Here is a 21,809-nt window from a genome sequence, read left to right as displayed (position 1 = left end):
TGAAGTGTAATTTAAAGTTATACGAGTCATACGAGTTATACAAGTTATACGAGTCAATTGTGGATTAAGCATGTTGACCTAAGATTTGACTTGTTTATTAAGCGTGCCTAATCGGGTTGACTCAGTTTGACACAAATCTTATTACACTAACTTTAATCCACCAATTTCGTATCATGTTCGTGTCAAGTTTATAGTTTGTATTAAAAATTGCAAGCTCTACATTATTAATGCCCAGAGGAAGTAATTGATGGTGGGTCACCCTAGACTTATGTGCTTATAGAAAATTGTTAAATTAATTGAAATAATATAGGAAAAAAAAAAAAAAGCTCTCAAAATGAAAGGGATATACGCAAAACTGGTGTTTGTGGTATGAAGTTTTGACAAATGGCTCATTGAATTTAAAAAAGTGATTAAATACTCACTAGGATAAGCAAAAAAAGCATGTAGACCCATTTTGATAGAAAGTTGACGAAATTCGTTAATTATAATATAGGCACCAATCATGTGTCACCTTTGTTTTTAAATGTTTGGTAGTAGAGAAATGCGATTTTTTTTTTTTTGAAAAAAGCACCCCAACTTTTATATAAGTCACAAAGCATCATTATTTTAATTCCACATGGTGCTACTATCTTTACATACACTCGTAGCGAAAGAAAACATGTATAATTTTTTTTTTTGGTTAACGAACCAACAACTCACATCATCACATAATACTAGAGCTACTATATGAAATAACATATTATAGCTTAAAGATAATGTTTTTACAACAACATAAACTAATATTGTTTTGACATCAAATCAAAAGACGCCATAAGAAAATTCTTTCATATAATTTAAAGATTGACTCAACATGAGTCAGTCTTTCAGAAGGTGAGAGGCCTCCTGCAAACCTCATAGACAAAAGCCTAGACATCATAAGAGTCGTCACTTAACTCCTTGTCACCACCATCTATAAAACGAGAGGGTTTTCTGTGTGGTCGTTGCACAAAACAAGGGTTTTGTGCAACCCACTCAGAGTTTGATACATCAACATTGTAGAAAAATTGCAAAAAAAATATATGTGAGCAAAATATCTCTCTCTCTCACGTGAGCCTTCTGTTGTGAGATTGTGAGATGACAATGGCGTGTGGGTCTTCTTTGAGATATGACAGAGATTTTTGTTTAGAATCTATTTCTCTCTCATACACCACCGAGTCAAGTCTTTCTCATTTACAAAACTTATTCCACATCGTGCTATTAAAAAAAAAACTTAAACATCATGCTCATATATATATATAAAATATGACAATAACATGTGGATCTTCTTTGAGATATGACAAAGATTTTCGTTTAGAATCTATTTCTCTCATACACCACCAACTCAAGCCTTTTTCATTTGCAAAACTTATTCCACATCATGCTACTCACAAAAAAACAAACAAAAAAAAAAAAACTTAAACATCATGCTCATATTATATATATATATATATATATGAAGCTTACGAAGAGGTGAATGACAATGGCATGGTAAAACAATTAATTCACTTGAATTATTTAATGCCTTTTCTGTTGCAGAAATTGGATTCTATTATTATTATTATTATTATTTTGTTGTTGCCCTTTTGTTGGATGGACATGCATATTATTCATGCAAATATGATTTTTTGCATTTTATCAATTGATCACTTTAAACAAATTTTTAATTCTTAATAGTGTTTAACATACTTTTTTATTTATAATTTTATCAGCTTATTTATTGTGTGAAAAACATGAGTTAAAAAGGTCAAAGCAATGTTGATGCTGCTACTACATATATTCAGATAAAGAAAGTAATTTGGACTGAAAAAATGCTAGAAGATTATCTTGACGTATGTATTGTTGAGATTCATGCTGGTAACCGCCCATGAACACATTTCAATAGGACTGGATGGAAAAATGTGATAGATAAATTTAATGAAAAAACTGGAAAATAATATTGCTATAAACAACTAAAGAACAATTGAGATAGTTTGAAAAAAGAGTGAAACATTTGAAAGAGATTGATAAGCAAGGAAACTGGCATTGGATGGGATCCAGTGAAAAAGACAATTGATGTGCCCGATGATTGGTGGAAAAAAAAATTGCAGGTATTATATTTGTACTTATTTGTATTTATTAAAATGATTTAAAAAAGTGTTTATTATTGATTTTTACATATACCTAAATACAAGAAGTTCCAGAAGTAACCAAGTTTCGCACGACATGTTTGGCTTATGCTATGAGGGTGGAAATATTGTTTAAAGATATAATTGCCATCGGAGAGGGATCTTGGGCACCATCAATAGGGTTAGTTCCTAATGATATTGGTGCCATGGATGGTGTAGATGTAATGATTGATGAAGATGGCAATGTTTTAGAAAGTTTAGATGTTTTGGATGATGAACCAAATCCCAATACACATGGCATTGATGATATTCCTGTTGAATTAGATATGTGGGATAAAGGAAATAAAAATTTTGGTCTTGCGGTTTAATGTAAGAAAAGATAAAAAAGGAGTTCAAATCGTTAGTGATCAACATTTGAGTCGTATTTGTGATGTAATAGAAAGTAAGAATATAGTGACATCTAAGAGTTACGATAAACTTGGATGTAATATTGAAGAGGTTATGGATGTTGTTCAGGGGATTGCTGAAAGAAAAAATGACATTAGCATCCTTAAGTTTGCAACATAGGTATTTCTTAAAAGATCACATAGAAAGATGTTTGTGACTATTAAAGAGTCATGGTTGCAGATTGACTTTATCATGCAAATGGGAAATAGAGAAATCAACCGTCGTAGCATGGAATAATGATACACGTATTTTTTTGGAAGTTATTTGAAAGGAAGAATTGCGATTTCCACACCCACCTAGAGATTTGTATTTAATAAAAATAAAAATTATGATTATGAAAAAAAAAAAATTATCACTGTTATTCGTATATTTTTTGTAGAAAAGTATTACTTGGTAAACGCAGGATATCTTCATTTGAAAGGATACATGGGGCCATACAAAGGAGAACAATATCATCTACCAAACTTTCGTCGCGGAAGCCAACCGAGGGGTATGCATGAAATTTTTAATCATGCATATTCATCACTTAGATGCACTATTGAAAGAACATTTGGAGTTTGGAAAAATAAGTGGAAGTTATTGCATTCTATGCTGAATTTTCCTTATGATAAACAAGTGAAAATCGTGGTAGTGTCTATGGCTTTTCATAACTTCATTAAGAAGCATGCAATAAAGGATGCTGAGTTCCAACCATATGATGATGATGATGATTTACTACCTACTGACAGTGTAGGCAATGACGAAGCACAAGATGAGTCAAGCATACAACAATCAGAGACATCAGATGAAAATTCTATGAACATTGAGCGTGATCATATTGCTAATCTACTTATGACCCATTAATGGTTTTATTATTATTTTATTATTTTTTGAAAAAAAACTACTTAAAATGTTATAAGGATCTCCTTGAATGTTGTTCTTTTTTATGTGTTAAATATTTTGAAGTGTTGTGGTGTTAAAAAGTGTGTTAAATAATTTTTTGTTTTTTTTAAAAAAGAAAGAAAATGATTGCATACAAAAGAAATAAAATGTTGGCGTTTTGTTACATAAACCATTACAAAATAATTTTTACTTATGAAAGCTAACATTAACCATTTTTATATAAAAAGGTTGGTATAAAATGGAAAAAAAAAAAAAAAAAAATTCATTACCAACCTTAGGCCTTTATTGAAAAACATGTAATGACTTCACGTAAAATGACATATATTTGGTGTCACATAATGATTTTTTTAAAGCCTATTATTACATGTCCTTTATTGTCATCTTTGCAACTAAAAACATATTTTTTTTTTGTTACCAAATATAGTAACATCAAAAAAGCACTTAAGACATGCGGTTACCAAATATGTAAACAACTTGTTCAGTAATACCACTTTCGACAAAAGCTCACAGGCAAAAGTTCTATATTCAAAAGCTTTATTTTTCTCCGCAATCCCAAACATGCTCTAAGTATAAAATATACTAACCATACTCGTGTGATGTGAGCCCCTATTTTTTGTTTTTAGTATTTTCTAAATCAACCCAAAATATTATCTATTACCTTTTTTTTTTTTTGAGAGAAATCTAGCGGATCTTATAAATAAAACAGCTTAAGCAAGACGCTATACTAGCCACTAAATAACTAACAACTTTCTTTAATCTTAATTAAAAAATAATAATTAATCCAACCACTAAATATTATTCTAATTTTATTGCTATAAATATTTTTATTAGTCAGTTCTAGCATTTACATTTTTCAATTCTGGCCGTTACAATAAATGTGCCACGTCAACAAGAACGTTGATAGAAACCCTAAAAAATGATGTGAAAACATTTCCCTCCTTTATCAGGCTGAAAATCATTTACCATCATCTATCTACCTAATATCACAGTAAAATAGTAAATCGCCTAATTTCTCGAGAAAAAAAAAAAAAAAAATTACGGCTAGTTGGCGGTTGCGAAGGGAGGAGGATGGTAGTGCCGATGAAGGGTGGCAGACTTTGGGGGGTGACAAGATGTCAAGAAGTCAAGAACGGCAGAGGGATGGTGGGGACAACAGAGGGTGGTTGTGCGGATTGAGGGTGGTGGGGCTCAGGGCTGGTCAATGAATCTGAAATACAACTACTCAGGTCGGTACCGTATAAATTTTGCATTTATTACATAAAAAAAAAAAAAAAAAAAAAAAAAAAAAAAATATGGCTAAGAGTATGAGGATTACTAAGCTGCCACTACAATGTTGGAACTGGGCTGTATAGAAATAGAAGTAGAGTGATAGAGCCAGTTTTAAGTTTGTGGATTGTCTCGTTTTGTATTTATTTTCTCTGCAAAAGATGTGGATTTTTGGCAGGAAAGGACCATCTGGGTTCTCAGCTAGTTCAACAGCAGAGGAAGTTACCCAAGGAATTGATGGAAGTGGTCTCACTGCCATTGTTACAGGTCTTTTCCTTTCATCTGGGTCTAACTAGTCTTGCCTTATTCTGATTTCAGCTATTGCATATGTATGTTTTTTTTCCTCGGGAATTTGTGGTTTCAGGTAATGGGAAATCTCATTCAGGACTATGAGTTTTTTTTCTTTTTTTTTTGGGAATAAATCGTTAAAATGTTTGTTCTTTATGCCATGTAGTTGCTATTGTTGTTCTTTTCTGCTTACTATCTAATGGTATTAGTTGTTAGTAGAAGTATTTACAAGGGAATTGGCCGGTGAAGCAAAATGAAATGACAGCTCCTAAAACAAGCTAATTGTTTTGATGAAATATGAATCATTTACTTGTCTGTTTCCATTTGTGATTATCCTCGGGTTCTGGTGTGCAAGATACAATTTAATATTTCCCCAAGATAAGTCTTTCATGCGAGATTCAGGAAAAGCTCCTGGTAGATGATAAACTTATGTGGTTTTGTTATGATATTTTTGTGATAAATCATGGTTGTGAGTTTTTAATGGAGTTGTCAGAGTTATGGAAACCGAGCAAATACGTGATACATGACGAGTTGGTCTATATAGGTACAATATGGTGTTCATCATTGATTGGTTAATCTGCTTCTTTGGAAATAATCTTGATTGATTTCAATCCTGGTCTAGTTTTAGTATCAAGCGGGATTTCTGAAAGTGTTATATTAAAGTCTCAGAGTTGGCACCTTAGCATATATTAATATCAGCTATGTGATCTTATGAGCATTTGTTATTGGGGTATCTTTGTGTTTGCCAAAGGTATGCTTATTCTAGAACTTAGTTACTTTGGAAGAGTGAACAGAGAAATTTAATTTGTTGAATAAAAGTATTATTTGGAAAAAGAGAAATCACCCCCCCCCCCCCCCCCCCCCCCCCCTCCTTCGTCAAAAACACACACACACTCAGAAAAAGGGGGAAAAAGGCTTTAAACTAGGCAAAACAAGGGCGATTCAAAGAGATGGTTCTGGACTAGGTTGGTTCTGTTTATATGTTTATATCCCTGGTATTGGCTGGAGCAACTGGTTAGTTCTGCACATTTTGGCATATTTTACTTCTTATGTTGATTTGAATTTTCAGGATCATCAAGTGGCATTGGTGTAGAGACTACACGTGTTCTTGCATTGCGTGGTGTCCATGTCATTATGGCTGTAAGGAATATGGATGCTGGTAGGAAAATCAAAGAACAAGTTCTTAAGGAAATCCCCAATGCCAAAATTGATGTCATGCAGTTAGATCTTAGCTCAATGGGATCGGTGAGGAAATTTGCATCAGATTATAATGAATCAGGTCGTCCACTGAATCTCCTCATGTAAGCACAGTAAGCTGAATTCTCTGTCTCCCTGAGATGGTGCAAGGGCTTGCATGCAATCATGTCTCTGCGTGGTGTGTGAATGCTTACATGCATATTTGACCTTAGTAGTTTTTGTTGCTTCCTTCGTTGTTTCAGTTTGCTCTTTCATTGAACTCACTAAAAAGCTATATATGTTTGAAAGTAACAATGCAGGGGCGATTGTGAGGCAATTCAAGCTTTCGCAAGACAACATTGAACTGCAATTTGCAACTAATCATTTAGGTATTTTACTCATACGTTTATTTGATATGTCTTAAAGCTGCAACAATCTCTTGCATGGGGAGCAGTGATCAGGGACATTTTAGTTACAGAAGTCCCATTTTTATTTATTGCTCTGGTAAATCAGAATCGTGTTTTTTTTTTTTTTTTTTTTTTTTTGAATCAGAAATAAAGCTCATCACAAGATCCAATCAGTTGCATTTTTCCCTTAAATTATTGATAGAGTTTCCACATTTTTCTTTGGTAAATAAAGAAAAGGGAAAAATATAAAAATGCCCCCTGAACTTCTAGCCGTTTTCGATTTAGCCCCATAATATTTCAAAAGTTATAAAATAGCCCCCCAAACTACCAAACTATTGCATTTTGACCACTCTGTTAGTCAAAACCGTCAGTTTGGATGAAAATTCAAAATGACGTCATTTTGTTGAGGGGCTACTTTATCACTTTCTGAACATTAGGGAGCTAAAATGAAAACGGCTGGTAGTTTGGGGGGCTTTTTTATATTTTTCTCAAAAATTGCTTTTTTCATAAAAGGGCATTGTAGTAACTTACCCATAACAAAACGACGTCGTTTTGCAGTTTCCGTCCAAACTGACGGTTTTGACTAACGGAGTGGCCAAAATACAATAGTTTGGTAGTTTAGGGGACTACTTTATCACTTTTAGAACATTAGGGGGCTAAATCGAAAATGGCGGGTAGTTTGGGGGGTTTTTTTATATTTTTCCCTAAAGAAAAATGGGTAAATTACATTTTACCTCAAGCTGACTCTTCATTCTCACTTGCAACTCTAAACTCTTGATCTTTGCAACTCATACCCTAAATCAAAATTTCAGTTCTAGTTTTCCCCTTTCATGAAATTTTTTCATTAATTTGCTTTCTTTATACATTGAGAGTTTAGAGGGAAAAAAAAGTTTTTGAGATCAATAGAATTGCGGATATGTTAAATAAGAGATTTGCTCATCATGCTATGCAAGTTGCACCAGAGAAAGGTGTGATTCGATGAAAGAACTGTGAATGCAATTTTCTTGTACCAAGCGTTTTCATCCATTGTCATGGTAAGGGCTAAATGGTTATTTCAAAGGACTCAAGTGCACGGGGGAATGTTTTCCATCCAAAATAATGGTAAAATTTGATGGAGCGGCAAACTGTAACTGAAACTTGGATTTAGGGTCTGAGTTGCAGCGATTTAAAGTTTAGATGTTCAAGTGAGAATTGGGTGGTAGTTTTTTTTTTTGGGTGGGGGTAAAGTGTAATTTCCCCAAGAAAAAGTCAATATCGAAAACTTTAAATACTCATTTACATTTTTAAGAAAGATTTTGTGAATTATTCACTTGTTACTTACTCTTCAAATGAGTGGATATGAGTGCCTAAGGTCTTAATACCATTTTGCAGGTCATTTTCTTTTGACGAACCTTCTATTGGAGACCATGAAAAAAACTGCTCGTGAAAGAAACAAAGAGGGGAGGATTATTAATGTATCATCTGAGGCTCACCGATTCGTGTTTGGTGAAGGGATTTGTTTCGATAAGATCAATGATGAATCAGGGTACAACTTTGGCTGGACAATATGATTAATCTTGCCTCTAAGTAGCATATGTTTTATGGCTTGAGGTGCTCATAAATTGCAATGTCTCTTCTCCTAAATTTTTATGTTTACTTCACAATAACAGATACAGCATGTGGTTTGCCTATGGGAAATCAAAGCTTGCCAACATTTTGCATGCTAATGAGCTTGCAAGGCGCTTGAAGGTACTTAAAGCATATAAGCCATCAATTATTAACCCATATACGGATGCAAAATTGTATCTGATCATGTATTATCCTCCTTATTAAGATTCCTTTTTTGAAAAAAAAAAAAAAAAAATTATGTTTTCTTTAATATCCTAAAATATGTTTGAAAAAATATGTTTGGTTCCTGAATTAACTGACAAGGAAATGCTTATGCAAGCCACGCACATTATTCATGTCTTTTGTGAGTAAAATAATAAATAGCTTCCTAAGACAAATAAATGTCCCTAAACATATGGGGCGTCACAGAAATATTTTTCTTGAAGACGTTATCTGCTTATTTAGTTGTCTGTTTGCCTATTTGGGTGCTGTCATATAACACCTGGTCCTTCCAGGTGGTGATTTGCAAGTGGCGCACATCAAATCATACTGCAGTCTAAATTTTTCATTTTCTTAAATTGTGATCCAAATGCTTAACCTTATAAAAAATAGAGGAGTAGAGATAAATTAAATGAAGTGTTAAAAAAATTCGTGCCCCTGAGAAAGTGTAGGGGTGTTACTCTAGTGCTCGTAATCATAATATGCCAAATGAGGACTATCTTTTAGAGCTCTTCTCACTGTTGTTGTCCCTTTTCTCATCTTCAGCAGCTAAGCACTATATTTTTCTCTTTTGAGGTCTCTTATACTTGTTTTTGAATTTACTGGTAAGTCAATTGAAAGCAATCTATGTATAGTATAATATTATATCTTAACTATTATAAGCAGCGAATTGTTAGCTTCATTTATAAATGATAAAGATAATTTGTACTTTGTGACTCTGGGTTGGCATCACATCCTTGGTGTGCTAATATTCTGAAGCTCAAATAGGTAACCGTTTCACTGCCATTGCCTTGCCTGCCATAAAATTCCTGGAGGCACCTGGGAGTCAGGCTAGGGAAATTGTCACCTAGGCACTTATGTTGCCAGAGACTTTTAAGAAGCACAGTGGTAGTTTGAAGTCATCCATTTAACAAAATTACTAGATATAGTGTGTGAATAAGACTTGATTTAATGAAAAATTAATAAATAATCCATTGTTCGGTTAGCAGTCGAAATAAATTCTGAAGTTGATTGAATTCACCTGCTCTTGTAGCACTTGGGTCTTTTGCCAAATTTGAATAATTGTGCATAGTATCAGGTCAAGGAAAATGAAACGTAGTTGCCATGCTGACCCACATACCGAAGATTACCACCATTTGATGCAATATAGAGATCATGATGTAAGGTCAAAATATTTTCTTCATGGCAGTAATGATAATAACTCTTTAGACATCCCGTTTTAACTGCTCTTGCAGTTAGCAAGTCCATCTAGTCATTTTATCTTGTGAGGCGGAATGTAATCCACAATTGTTGGTTTCTTTTCTCTTATAAACAGGAAGAAGGGGTGGAGATAACTGCTAATTCCCTTCATCCAGGTGCAATTGGTACAAATATTCTGCGTGTCCACCGTTTCATTCATGGTAAACCTCTTAGCCATTTGACTTATATTCCAATACTCCTTTTGTTTAGGATCAGGTTCCAAGTATTCTAATTCTTACTTGCACAAATCTGTCTTAGTATGCTTGGATCATACCTCTAATTATGGAACTAGGCTATTTTGACAATGGTGAAAACATCTAGTTATTGCAACCTTCTCACTAGGAAAAGGTTCTCTTCCACATATTGGCTTATGGGTTTCCACATAGGAATCATATGGTACTTTGCCATACCAATATAACGAGATCATGAGTTTTTAACTGCTTTCACAGAATGAGAAATTGTCCCGTTTTATGATATTATTTTACTGTTTTGGCTCAATGCAGTTATTGCTTCTACACTTTGTAAATGTGTGTTAAAAAGTGTTCATCAGGTATGTATCCTGGTATATATATTACTACGTGTTACTCTAGCAAGTGTGGCTGCAAATCCGAACAAAATGTACTTAAACAGCTTCACTTCAACTTGCATGTCCCCATGCAGCATGGTTGCTTATTAGATTCATTTCCATGGTTGTAGGGAGCAGCAACTCAATGCTATGTGGCATTGCATCCACAAGTTAAAGGAGTAAGTGGTGAATATTTCATGGACAGTAATAAAGCGAAAGCTAGCTCTCGGGCTACAGATGCAGAATTGGCAAAGAAATTATGGGACCTCAGTTTGAGCTTGACTGGCCAAAACTAGTTAGGATTTAAGGTGTTCACTTGCGTTGTATCCTCTTTGTACTTATAAGAACCCATAAAACTCTTCCTGTGTACCTATAGCTTGGGCGCTTTACGCTTTTAGTATTATTTTGATTACTTGTGAATATTAAAAGAAAGAACTGATAAAACTAGAATAAATGGTATTTCAGTTGAACAAGAAGTTACAATGCTGATGCAGCACGGCATATTGGGTCGCGAAGACAAACAAACACAAGTTTTACAATTCTTCTCGAAACCAATAGTCAATCAAGGATTCAAGACAAAAATAGGAGAAAATTCAACCTCGAGTATTTCTTATTGATAAATTGATCCAAATACATTAAAACTAATGCTCTATACGGCAATAACATATATTTGTACTACCTAGACTACTAAACTTAAGAAAACATTGACATAAAGTCGATTTATAAAAACTGCAATCGTTCAAACAGGAACGTGAAGAAATGAAATAACTTCTCATTCGAACCTAATTAGGGTTTCACATATTTTCAAGGTGTTTCATAGTTTTCTGAAGTGGCATGCTCAATTGACTGGCTGCGAGGTTGTTGGGTTGAAGACGCAAGGTTTAATGCAAGTATCTTGAAAGCAAGACAGAATATGAACTAGATTTCTTCAATTAGATGTAGGTATAATGTAGTTACAACAGTATTCAGCATTACAGCCCATTAGCTGATACAAGAGATTGAACGCCTGGCAAATTTCTCGGCCATCTTTACAAAATCTTTGACTAAAATCCTCATCCTTCTGTACAAAAGATTCTTTGCTGCTGCCACCACCAATCCCCCCCTTTCCAAAAGAGAAAAATGCAAAAATATTCATGGTCCATATCATAGTAGCTGTTATACCTTTTCTGTTTTTCAGGTGTGGTAAAAATGTACATTTCTTTACACATGCAGAAATGTTCTTCATTGTAAGGAACTGCCGACTGCTGGATCTTCAGAGGCCATATTTTTCCTGCAACATCAACGATTTCATTTTCCAATCAGCTTTTGAGCCCTATGAAGCGATTAAAGTTGATAACGGGAAAAAATAAAATAAAATAAAATACAAAGTTAACAATAACAGTGGAATACTGAAAATGAGGGTGAACACTTCAATCAATGTCAACATAGCAATCATAGCCTTGAAAGCCTATTGTTTGCTACGATTATCGCTTACCATTTGAACCGATCAACCCCGTACTGAGGGAATTAGAAAACCACGTCTCTCCCCCATCATTTAGGCTTCCAAAAGATCCAACCTTATTCAAATGCTTCCCCAACTTGAATTGCTAAAGTACAAACTTGTGATATCGGCCATGAATATGATACCCTTCAAGCATTGGAAAGAATCTTGCATGGCCTGGAATCTTGCTCTTGTCAGGGATTTACATGCAAATCAGATTCCATTCTTACGACCAAGAATTGGCGAGCTGGGCATAAGTTCCAGGAACAAATTTTGCTTTAAGGGTTCCCTTAAGAGCTGCTTATCATACAATTCCCTTGTGTCCACTCGGAGAGGCCGTCCCGACTGGTCTCCAAGAGTACTGTTATCAGATAAAATTATATCACGGAAGGCATGAGAAGCTTGTGACATCCCCCTAAATAGGTCAGGGTTTGGCTCGTGATAGGGGGTGCTACCATTAGTATAGAAACTGTTTTGGCTTCTTTGTATCATTGCCACACCATCATATGCGTAGGTTGCTAGCTGCTGCGGTTGGTGAAATGGGATGGCACCGGTACCACCAGTAAGGGGTGTTGATGAACCAGATGGGGTGCGAGGGCTAGAAATGGGAGAGGGAGATGTCCTTCCGCTCATATGTTGTGGTGACCTTGAACGTAGAAGAGGGCTCACAGGAGAAACTGGGCATGATATATTCCATATCGCATGGGCATCACTGGAAACAAAAAGAAAAAGAGAAAAATTTAGGGGAGCAAATGACTATATTAAGGTTATGAATGGCCCACATAATGACAGCCTTATGTGATGCCTAAAGTGACCCAGTCTTCATAGAAAGAACAAGCATCAGGAGACCGCTCAGGTGCCATTAGTTCTTAACAACTTGTTACTAGATTAGCCATCTCTGCATACATACATAAATGATGCATCCTAGGCTTCACTTATACAAGTGTATACGTCTATGAGCAGAGACAGAGAGAAGACCTGGATCCTGAACCAGTTTTTGAGCCTCTAGACTGATGGATACCCACTCCTTCGGAGTCTAAGCATGGAGAACTTCGTGCATGTCCCTGAAAGAAGATTTAAGTGTATAAACCAACTGTTAACTGATGGCAGACCAACAGAAACCACAACAGTCGGATAAGAGAACAAAGGGAACTAATTAAAGATCCATACAAGTTCACCAGCATCAAGTTAACTAGACAATTCTTTATTTCAGGAATTACAGATTAACTACAATTCAAAGGCACCAAAGCATCAGGTCCTCAATAGCATACCTCATTCTATATAAATGTAGGCATTATACAAGTTCAACCACTAGTATGACAACACACACATAATCGTGTTTCCACATCTAAGTTGTGGAAGTTGACAAGCTAATCGTGTCGGCGTTAGGAACATAATATAAGTGTTTGTTTCCACATGATAGTCACCAACTAATATATGAAGAAGATTGGAAGCACTGGAAGTGTCAACTTAGAGCACTAGCAGCATATACCCAACCATTTTTCTTAAATTTAGGGAACAAAACTACTTTTTAGTTCCCTATCTAAATATTCCCCACAATAAATTCCCTATATCTTCCCTATATCATTAAAATAATTTTTTTTTTTTACTTTTACTTTTCTTTTTTCTATTCTAGAAAAATCCGTCTCTTTTCTCCCTATCTCTCTCTTCTTCGTCTCTCACCGTCAGCGTCTTCTCTCTCTCTCTCTCTCTTTCTTCTTTGTCTCTCAATCTCTCTCTCTCTTGTCTCCATTGATTTCTAGGTTCTGATATTATTATTGTTTGTTGATTTCTGCTGATTTCGAGTGGTGGAATATTCAATGTTTTTGGGTTGAAGATTTTGTGGATTTGTGATCTATGCTTTTTGAGGATTTTATGGGTTTCATTGTTTTGAAGATTTTGGTCTTCATTTTTTTGTTTGTTCAGTCCTGTTCTTGACTGAAAATGGGAGAGGAGAGAACATGAGAGAGAGAGAGAGAGAGGAAAGAAGAAGAAGATGAAGAAGAGAGGAGAGAGAGGAGGAGAGGAGGAAGAAAAGATTGGGAAACATGAGAGGAGAAAGGAGAGAGACGTGTGGTATTTTTAGCATTAAAATAAAGCATTGGGTAGCTATAGTGTTTCCCCCTTTAATGTTAAATTTAAGGAAAAACTGATGTGGGTGGATTTTTGTGATTTTTTTTAAATTTTCCCTAACTATAAGGAAGGGAATGAGCTATAGCGTGTCTGCTGCTAGTGCTTTAAACTGATTCTGTGAACAAAGATTGAAATAGATACACAACATCTATGCAATCATTATGAAACAGATCAGAAAACAATTATGCAACAATTAACTTCCCCTTCTGCTAAATGAAAATTCTTAAATTACATTCAGCCAAGTACTCAAAATACAATTGCTTTGTGATACTCAATCATTAGATCAGGTAAATTTGGAAGCCCTATCAAGCCAAAGGGTCAACAGGTCAGGTTTTACTTCAATTACTTGAAATGCGTTTATCGAAATTGTTGATAATACACAGCACATAGCTAACCTCCTGGTGAGGTCAATAAGGTCATGAAAAAAATTTCAACGCGAAAAAAAAAAAAAATAAATAAATTTAAGGTTGGGTTAAGTGAATAAATGGGTTAAAACAAGTCCAGATTAAGTCATTGCTCCTTTTTTTTTTTTTTTACTCTAAACCAGTTAATCCGACTAAAAATAAATAACAATGCTTTACATATATGCAGCCATGGCATCAAAATTATATTGATCATGACTTATGAGAAAAAGAAAAGAAAAGAATTGCTTGTACCAGAGATCTCACTGCATTTGTAACCACAGGTGGTGCATCAGAAGGATCAGCACTCAAAACGGGTCTTTCTAGTGGTGCAGCATTCTTAACAAAAGGATGCTCCAAAAGCCACTCAGCACTAGGACGATGTGATGGATTACGCTGTAAACATAGCCTCACAAAATTCTTTCCATCCTCTGATAGATGATCAGGAATTGGAGGGAGTTCCCTGCTATTTCCAATCTTAAACAAAGCAGCAACCTTTGAAGAAGCACACAACACAAGAAAACATGTAAAAAAATCAATGTCTGGCATGCAGCTCTCACCGACGAATGGATTTTATTACTTAATTACTTACTTTGAATGCAATATACAAGAAATTCATTATATTTAAGCCTTAGTATCCAGTTTTCACTAACCCCTTCATACTGGCTCCACGGTGGTTTTGTTGTAGCCATCTCTAAAACAGTGCATCCAAGGCTCCATATATCAACAGCAAGATTACAACCATTTGAATTCTTGATAACCTAGGCAATTGATGAAACTAAAAACTATTACCAGGATGCACATAAAATATGGTGACATAAGTATGACAACAAAACAATGCTGACCTCAGGTGCCATCCAGTAAGGGCTTCCCTTAAATGACAAAGGACAAGACTGCCCAGTAATCTGCAAATCATTTTCAGAAAAGCAAGATCAGAACCCAAAGTCATGGTTTAAGTATTCAAATCTGACCTAAACCAGGTTACTTAGTACCACTTCGCAAGTCCATTTTTAACCAGATTCTTTCTGTTCTTCTATGACAAAGTCTAAAGATCTAAACAAAACAAGTAACTGATAAAGTTTTTGCAGCATTTCTTCTTATCTATAGCATCACATATCAATGTTACCATCTTTTTTGAAACCAACTGTATTGACAAAAGAAATTATAGCAGCTTAAGTGTAACGTGCAATTGTTTGTTAGTGTGGTAGGATTTACAAAGAAACTACAAAAACTGCATATAAATGATCTTACATGCTTCGCCATCCCAAAATCTGCCAATTTCACCCTGCCATTGGGGTCGACCAGAATATTTGCTCCTTTGATGTCCCTAATCAGAATTACAAATTACCAATTACCATAAAAGAAGTCCAAAATGATGAAAACACAAAGGCCAACAAGATTAACCAATAGATAATGTTCCGACAACAATCAAACTAGGAACCATATTAACCAAACTCACCTATGGACAGTGTTTTTAGTATGTAGATATGCAAGCCCTGACAAAATTTGTTGAGTATAACTGCGAATAGCAATTTCACCAAACTGACCATAGTCTTGAAGCAGTTTATAGATGGAACCACCAGATACAAACTCTAGATATATGTATAGTTTGTCATCTACCTGCACAATAAAACAAGAGAAAAAAGAAAGTTCAAAACAATCTGTCAATTGCCCCTATTGGTCCTAACATTACTTTAAGTAGACAAAACCTTAAAAAAGTATACATTAAATAAGTAAATAAACTAGGTTCACTGACTTAAAATAAAGTACTGCAACATCCAAAAAGGCTCAGTAGTTTCGAAGTTCAAACAATAATCATAACCAATAACTTTTCATAATGACAAGTTCCTTGACATGGATCACAGCAAGCTTGTAAGAGGAATCATATTTAAAATGAAGCCAAAAGGCACAAACAACTTACAGTCTCAGATCCATAATACTGTACTATATTTGGGTGCCGCAAGCGACTTAGCATCGTAATTTCCTGTTAGATGCCACTGATAAGTATAAAATAACTCAAACTTCTCAAAAGCAAAAGGTATATATTCTTGTTGCTATGCTATAAAATTACTGCCAAATCTACCAAAGAAAACCTACTTGCCCCAGCTGCTGTGCACTTTCCTTTGATTTTGCATCGTCTGAAAACAGAGTTACCTCTTTCATAGCACACATCTCGCCACTTTCACTAAGGCCCAAAAATTAAATCAAATGAGACTTGCAAAAATATTTTTTTTTTTTGATAAGTAAAAGGAAATTGTGCACAACAAATACTGAATAACCTCAATTCTATGGCATGTAAACAATCATAGAACTCAATTTTGAGTCTGAAGACACCATCAATCTAAGATTCAATAATATAGTAAAATAAATATAAGTGTAATTCCCTGATGCATGATACTTAATAATAACCACCGATTTTAATCTCATATAACTGGCTATATTGGTAATGTTGCAGCGGACAACATCATTAATGTCATACATGCAATCATGAGAAACAAGCAGAGCAATATATATAAATATACATTAAAAATAACAGTTAGGCATACATCCTTCGGCTACGGACCTGTTAAAACCAAGATATACATGTCCAAATGTACCCCTCCCTAGCAGACGTCCCTTCTTCCAGCGAGAACCAGGGCTTGTAGGATTTTCTGCCCTACCAGGACTACGTGGAACTGAGGGAGTTGTAGCTGCTGAATATGTGGGAGAAAAAGGACAAGAATTTGAAATTGTTATTGGAGGAAGAGGCAAACGGTGGCTTTGTTGTTTCCCATCATCAGGCCGGGTTGTAGGCGAATCTGCGGCAGCTCCTCCAGCTCGTGGATGCAGAGGGGTGACAGCACCACTGTGTATTCTGGAGCTAGGACCTGGACTTGTCATTCTGGGACTAGGAATTGGAGAACACTCAGGACTACACCTGCTGTGTGGCCAAAACAGCTGTCCCGACATATCCCCCCCTACTGAATTATGCCCAGAATTATAACCTGAACCTGGACTAGAGCACTGCCCAGAAGCTATCTCTGGATAAGATCTTCCTGTCCAGTAACCAGAGTTCATAACTTGCTCAGGCCCAAACACTCTAATCGGACTTCTAGAAGGACTTGACATCGAGCTGTCTGGAGCACTACAGAAAACACTGTGTGAAGGAATCTGTAAATTTTGCACATGCGCACTTAAAGGTCTCCGTTTAGGTGATGTAGAGAGAAATTGATTGCTGAATAAAAGATTAGCTGGTTTCAATATCTCTCTCGAGTTCTTTTGATTGACAACAGGGTACTGATCCCTGTGCATTACACTTCAGCAAAGGTAAAAGAAAAAATTGTCAGGGAAGGAACAGATATATAAGTATGATGCATCCATCACCATAGTCAATTAAGAGATCATAATAGCCCAAAAAAATACTTTAAATGACATAAGAGCAGGCTCACCTCGAAGGGCTGTTCGCAGTGGTTTTGTTTCCATTTTCATAGTCAGAAGCCAGGGGGCTAAGAAGTCGTGAATCGGATGGATCATCACTATCGATTGTGGAATCACTAGAAACAGAAGCAGTGGCTATATCAGCCTCAGTATCTGCAGGATCAGCCCTGTTTGGGACACATCCAGGTCTTGGAGGGGGAAAAACTAGTGGCTTAGAGCCTCTGTCCAATCCTGGCTTTGATGATGCACTAATTCCCAAGTTAGCACGCCCAATATTAGGAAGGTGTACCCCAGGAAGTGGAAGTGGTTGGGCCTGAGATCTTTCAGCAAAACTTTGACAACGTGATACTTGTGTTGAGGGCGACGGTGATCTTGAAGGCAGACTGGATCGGAATCCTCTTTCTGAAACAGTGTCACTACTGCGTCCCCGAGACCCTCCTGATCTACTGTTGCACTTTTCTTCAGATGCACTCTTAAATTTTCGGTGTATTGTATCAAAGAAACTTTCCTTGTTTGCTTTCTTCCTTCCCCACCATGGAGGCATGGTTATGCAACAAACTTACAGAAATGCGAAGAAAAAAAAAAAAAAAAAAAAAAGCCCAGAAATGAAGGCCAAATTCTGAGTTTCAATACTCCTTGGTTATAGATAAGCCATAACATGTACACCAAGTCAACAACCAGATTTGGACCTGATATGTCAGCAATTAGGAGATCTAATTCAATGGCCTTATCCAAAAAATCTCCACATAAACAGAGCACAGACAGCCATCCAATCCAGCTCTTTTCTGGAGTGTCAACCAGAGTAGGGTGGCTCAAAAGACATTGTACTCTATAGGGACCTGTACAGAAGGATTTATTGTCAGATTTCACCCAAACCAATGCCAAATTAATGGATACGAATATTACATCTTCAAATCTTAAACTTATAAAATTAAGTATACATGAACAATAGTCAGAGAACTCAACAAATGAGCAGCAACAGAGCAGTGTCTCGAGGATAATTCCCACTATGCCCCACTACAGACCCTTGTGCTTGGATCCCTCGTCTAGAAGCGAAATCTATCAAACTTGCACTTTTTGAATGTTTGTTTTCCAGCATCTTCCAAGCACATGGTTTGTTAACCCTAAAGGTAGACAGAGGTTAGATTTGCCATGGTTTCAGGACACAGCTGGAGCTATTAGGCACATTGCAAAGTCTATAATGATTATCAGATACATGTCAATCAAAATACCACAGGGATGAATGCAATTCCTATATTGAAATGGGTTTTCCATCCACTTCGTCTAGACCATACCTTATGAAAGGAAAACCGCCAAGGATTTCTACTTAGTTATACTTACTTGGATTTAAAGAGCTTATTCTATCTAGTAGATTTCTTCACTTGCTAACAGGTCTGGACTAAGATCCAAATATCATGGCAAACCATTCTCTGCCACCAACTTCTCAGCTAGAAATCACACATCATTTCAAAATGGATTGGCATCAAGCTAATAGAACAGTCAGTAATACTTTCAAACCGAGATGGGTCATACTAACAGTCTACCCTAAAACAACCCATATTCTCATGATAAAGTTACATGGATGTTAAAATTATCAGTTTGTGTAAAGGAACCCACATTTCTCTAATTAAGTTCAGTAGCATAAACCAAAAGAAACCCTTGTAAACCACTCACACCCAAATCCATTGGCTTTAAATTTTTTGTTACATAATTTCTGTTTCATTGGCAAACTTGGGGTTGGAATGCCTAATCCGTATTCAGAAAGCATGTCCCAATGAGAACCAAACCAGCTCTTCAACATCAATAGCTCATTCCATGTCAGTTTTAAAATATTGAAAAAGATGCATATACACTCAGCAATATAATTTGCTCTAGCACATTATACCTTGACACTCCTATATCGTAACAGACCCATCCTGTAATACTTATCACTTCGACGATATTGCTGTATTGCACTCAAGCTCAAAAGCCCAAATCACAGTCTTTCAACACAGATCTAACTATTCAACCATTCATGTCAACAAATATCAATCGCACTCACCAAAATTAGTACCCATAAAGAAACAAACTCATTCACACAAATTAAATTACGAAACATGACAAAAATCAAAACCCATCTCCAACTTCAGCTAAAATTCAAAATTTCCAACTTGGAAACACCAAAATCACTCACAATTCAAGCAACAAAAGCACAGAAAGATTCCTTCAAACACAGTGAGCAATACTTCCCAAGTTGAAAACCCCAACAGAACCATGTATAACAAAAGAACCCAGATTAAAATGATCATTTTTTGCAGCTCAAGTCAGCTCAAAGCACCAAAACCAAAACCCTAACAAACACTTACAGTACTACAGTGTATGCACAGCCCCAAAAAACATGATCCTCTTGCTCCACCAGCAGCTCCAAATGTCACAAACACCAAAGAAGAAAAAGCAGAGAAGCTGAAAAGACACAGAGAGAGAGATCCAAAGATAGGAAACACTTTTCAGACAGAGAGATTTTTTTATTTTTTTAATATTTTATTTTTTGGGTTTGTCTGAAACCTTTCGAGTGATTAATTATTGAAAACAGGAAGACCCACCTGAGACGCGTGATGTATAATAACAACGTGGGACTGGGTCATCCTGACCGTCGGTCGGACGACGATGATGTTAGTGGTCGTGTTTTGTCAACGAGTAGCGTGTAGGAACACGGCCGTATGGTGATCCGAGGAGCATGGGATTTTTGTTTTTGGTGTGTTCTTTAACGGCAACTTCCAAAATTATATATTATCTTATATTCCATTATCATCAATGCTTTAAACAATTGTGGTTCTTTTTCTTGGTCTTGGCTTCTTCACAAATTAAAAGAAATTATATAGAACCTTCTTGCAAAAAGAAACGTCATAGCTGATCACAAAGGAGAAAAATAATTACATAATCAATTTATTATTTTTTAGTAATTAAAATTTTAAAATTATGTGTAAATTTAGTTAAATACCTTTTTTTTTTTTTTTTTTTTTTTAATGACTGTCCATTAATCAACTACTTTTACTGTAAAAAATTTTATCGAGAGCTCATTATCAGATATATTGGAATTCTTTGTAATTATTCGTCAAATCCGAAAAGTAACTAGATAAAGTTTTTATAGAGTTCACTTGCCTAAATAGATTCTCGACTATTGAACACCTGTTATGATATATGAACTTTCTAGGGGTTGCAATCAATAGGTGATAGTTATTGAAATTAGTTCATGAAAATTAAAGATTTTTTTTTTTTTTTTTTTTCATTTGAAAATTTCAACTCTCTCTCTATTTGTGTTTTACACTTATCGCACGTTGAAAAGTTGTAAGAATTTAATGTGCTTTATAAGGAATTGTCTTTTTCTTATTCTAGAATAATTTTTGGGTAGACACATACTAGTGGTGTCACCTAGTGTTCCATGCGCGTGTTGCATTGACACTCGCACAAGCCCGCATAAAAGGTTGTCTTCAAAAATTCAAGATATACACAATTTTTCATCCTCTCCTTTGATGTTGTACAATTTTTTCTTGTTCAGAGTTTGTAATGTGCACACTATAATCCGATCAGTATCGTATCGTGATAATAAAATTGCTATAAAATGGGAGGCGGTATTTATCTAAGAGCAATACTCATATTTGTCTCATTGTCAAGAGTTCAAAAATTTCTCATACAATTTTTTTACTTTGCTTTCTTTAGTTTTTGAATTTCCCACATATTTATTTTCTAACCATTGCAGCCAATTCCAATCATTATCAGAGTCAATATTGTAGTGCTGAAAGTTTAATGATTTTGTGAGTGTTGCTAGCAGCCATCCCTCTTAAATGGATTCTCACCGATTCTGGTTTTTCTGTTGAAGAATCTTATTTTTGGGTTATTTGTTATTTGGTTTTGGTCTTTTTTGGGTTTTTGGGCATGAATCCGTTGACTTTATAGTTCTGTTGACTTTACAGTTGTGTTCGAATAGGAGAAGACTGTAAATTGAGATCCTTGACTTTGAAGCGTTTTTGAAACCATTACCATTGAATAGCAATTAAAAGTCTATTTGGTTGTAATAAGGCTTTCTCCTCCTGCTTTGTTGCGCCCGGTTGCTGGACGATATTACTGGTCCAAACTTTTGGGTTGTGGATGTGAAATTTATCTTGGCTTTCAAGTTGAAGAGGATGAGTATCGGCTTGT

The 21,809-nt window shown here is 35.5% G+C and overlaps 2 protein-coding genes across 6 annotated transcripts; one reads left to right on the top strand and one right to left on the bottom strand.

Annotated features, from left to right (window-relative positions):
• The first annotated feature begins 4,364 nt into the window (after positions 1-4,364).
• Positions 4,365-10,667, top strand: LOC132173667 (short-chain dehydrogenase TIC 32, chloroplastic). Of its 3 annotated transcripts, XM_059585231.2 has the most exons (9): positions 4,365-4,678; positions 4,897-4,985; positions 6,076-6,307; positions 6,492-6,571; positions 7,961-8,114; positions 8,239-8,317; positions 9,711-9,795; positions 10,138-10,184; positions 10,331-10,667. In XM_059585231.2, exons 3-9 carry the CDS (start codon positions 6,141-6,143, stop codon positions 10,493-10,495), a joined length of 777 nt encoding a protein of 258 aa, XP_059441214.1. In that variant the 5' UTR covers positions 4,365-4,678; positions 4,897-4,985; positions 6,076-6,140; the 3' UTR covers positions 10,496-10,667. The 3 variants fall into 3 exon arrangements, with proteins under 3 accessions (XP_059441214.1, XP_059441212.1, XP_059441211.1); XM_059585228.2 differs by lacking the exon at positions 4,365-4,678 and having other exon boundaries at positions 4,760-4,985; XM_059585229.2 differs by lacking the exons at positions 4,365-4,678; positions 10,138-10,184 and having other exon boundaries at positions 4,758-4,985; positions 10,331-10,463.
• Positions 10,668-11,108: 441 nt separating this feature from the next.
• Positions 11,109-20,137, bottom strand: YDA (Protein kinase superfamily protein). 3 transcript variants are annotated; one of them, XM_088514511.1, is made up of 14 exons: positions 19,976-20,137; positions 18,572-18,754; positions 17,642-18,469; positions 16,777-17,508; positions 16,311-16,398; positions 16,135-16,197; positions 15,673-15,833; positions 15,465-15,540; positions 15,059-15,118; positions 14,867-14,974; positions 14,469-14,708; positions 12,658-12,743; positions 11,674-12,391; positions 11,109-11,469 (listed from the first exon to the last, which is right to left on the bottom strand). In XM_088514511.1, exons 3-13 carry the CDS (start codon positions 18,172-18,174, stop codon positions 11,893-11,895), a joined length of 2,646 nt encoding a protein of 881 aa, XP_088370637.1. In that variant the 5' UTR covers positions 18,175-18,469; positions 18,572-18,754; positions 19,976-20,137; the 3' UTR covers positions 11,109-11,469; positions 11,674-11,892. The 3 variants fall into 3 exon arrangements, with proteins under 3 accessions (XP_088370637.1, XP_088370636.1, XP_059441215.2); XM_088514510.1 differs by having other exon boundaries at positions 18,597-18,754; XM_059585232.2 differs by lacking the exon at positions 18,572-18,754.
• Between the last annotated feature and the right edge of the window lie 1,672 nt (positions 20,138-21,809).

The sequence above is a fragment of the Corylus avellana genome, chromosome 3 (genome assembly GCF_965113065.1).
Source record: "Corylus avellana chromosome 3, dhCorAvel1.hap1.2, whole genome shotgun sequence".
Lineage (NCBI taxonomy): Eukaryota > Viridiplantae > Streptophyta > Magnoliopsida > Fagales > Betulaceae > Corylus > Corylus avellana.
Note: the sequence above shows the minus strand (reverse complement) of the source record. Positions and strands in the feature narration are given on the sequence as shown.

Excerpts from the sequence above, each read along its gene's own strand:
- LOC132173667 (XM_059585228.2), top strand. The coding sequence starts at position 4,880 with ATGTGGATTTTTGGCAGGAAAGGACCATCTGGGTTCTCAGCTAGTTCA. Across the intron at positions 6,572-7,960 it reads ATTTGCAACTAATCATTTAG|GTCATTTTCTTTTGACGAAC; the intron begins GTATTTTACTCA and ends ACCATTTTGCAG. Across the intron at positions 8,115-8,238 it reads AAGATCAATGATGAATCAGG|ATACAGCATGTGGTTTGCCT; the intron begins GTACAACTTTGG and ends TCACAATAACAG.
- YDA (XM_088514511.1), bottom strand. The coding sequence starts at position 18,174 with ATGCCTCCATGGTGGGGAAGGAAGAAAGCAAACAAGGAAAGTTTCTTT. Across the intron at positions 15,834-16,134 it reads AGTATTATGGATCTGAGACT|GTAGATGACAAACTATACAT; the intron begins GTAAGTTGTTTG and ends TTTATTGTGCAG. Across the intron at positions 15,541-15,672 it reads ACTAAAAACACTGTCCATAG|GGACATCAAAGGAGCAAATA; the intron begins GTGAGTTTGGTT and ends AATTCTGATTAG.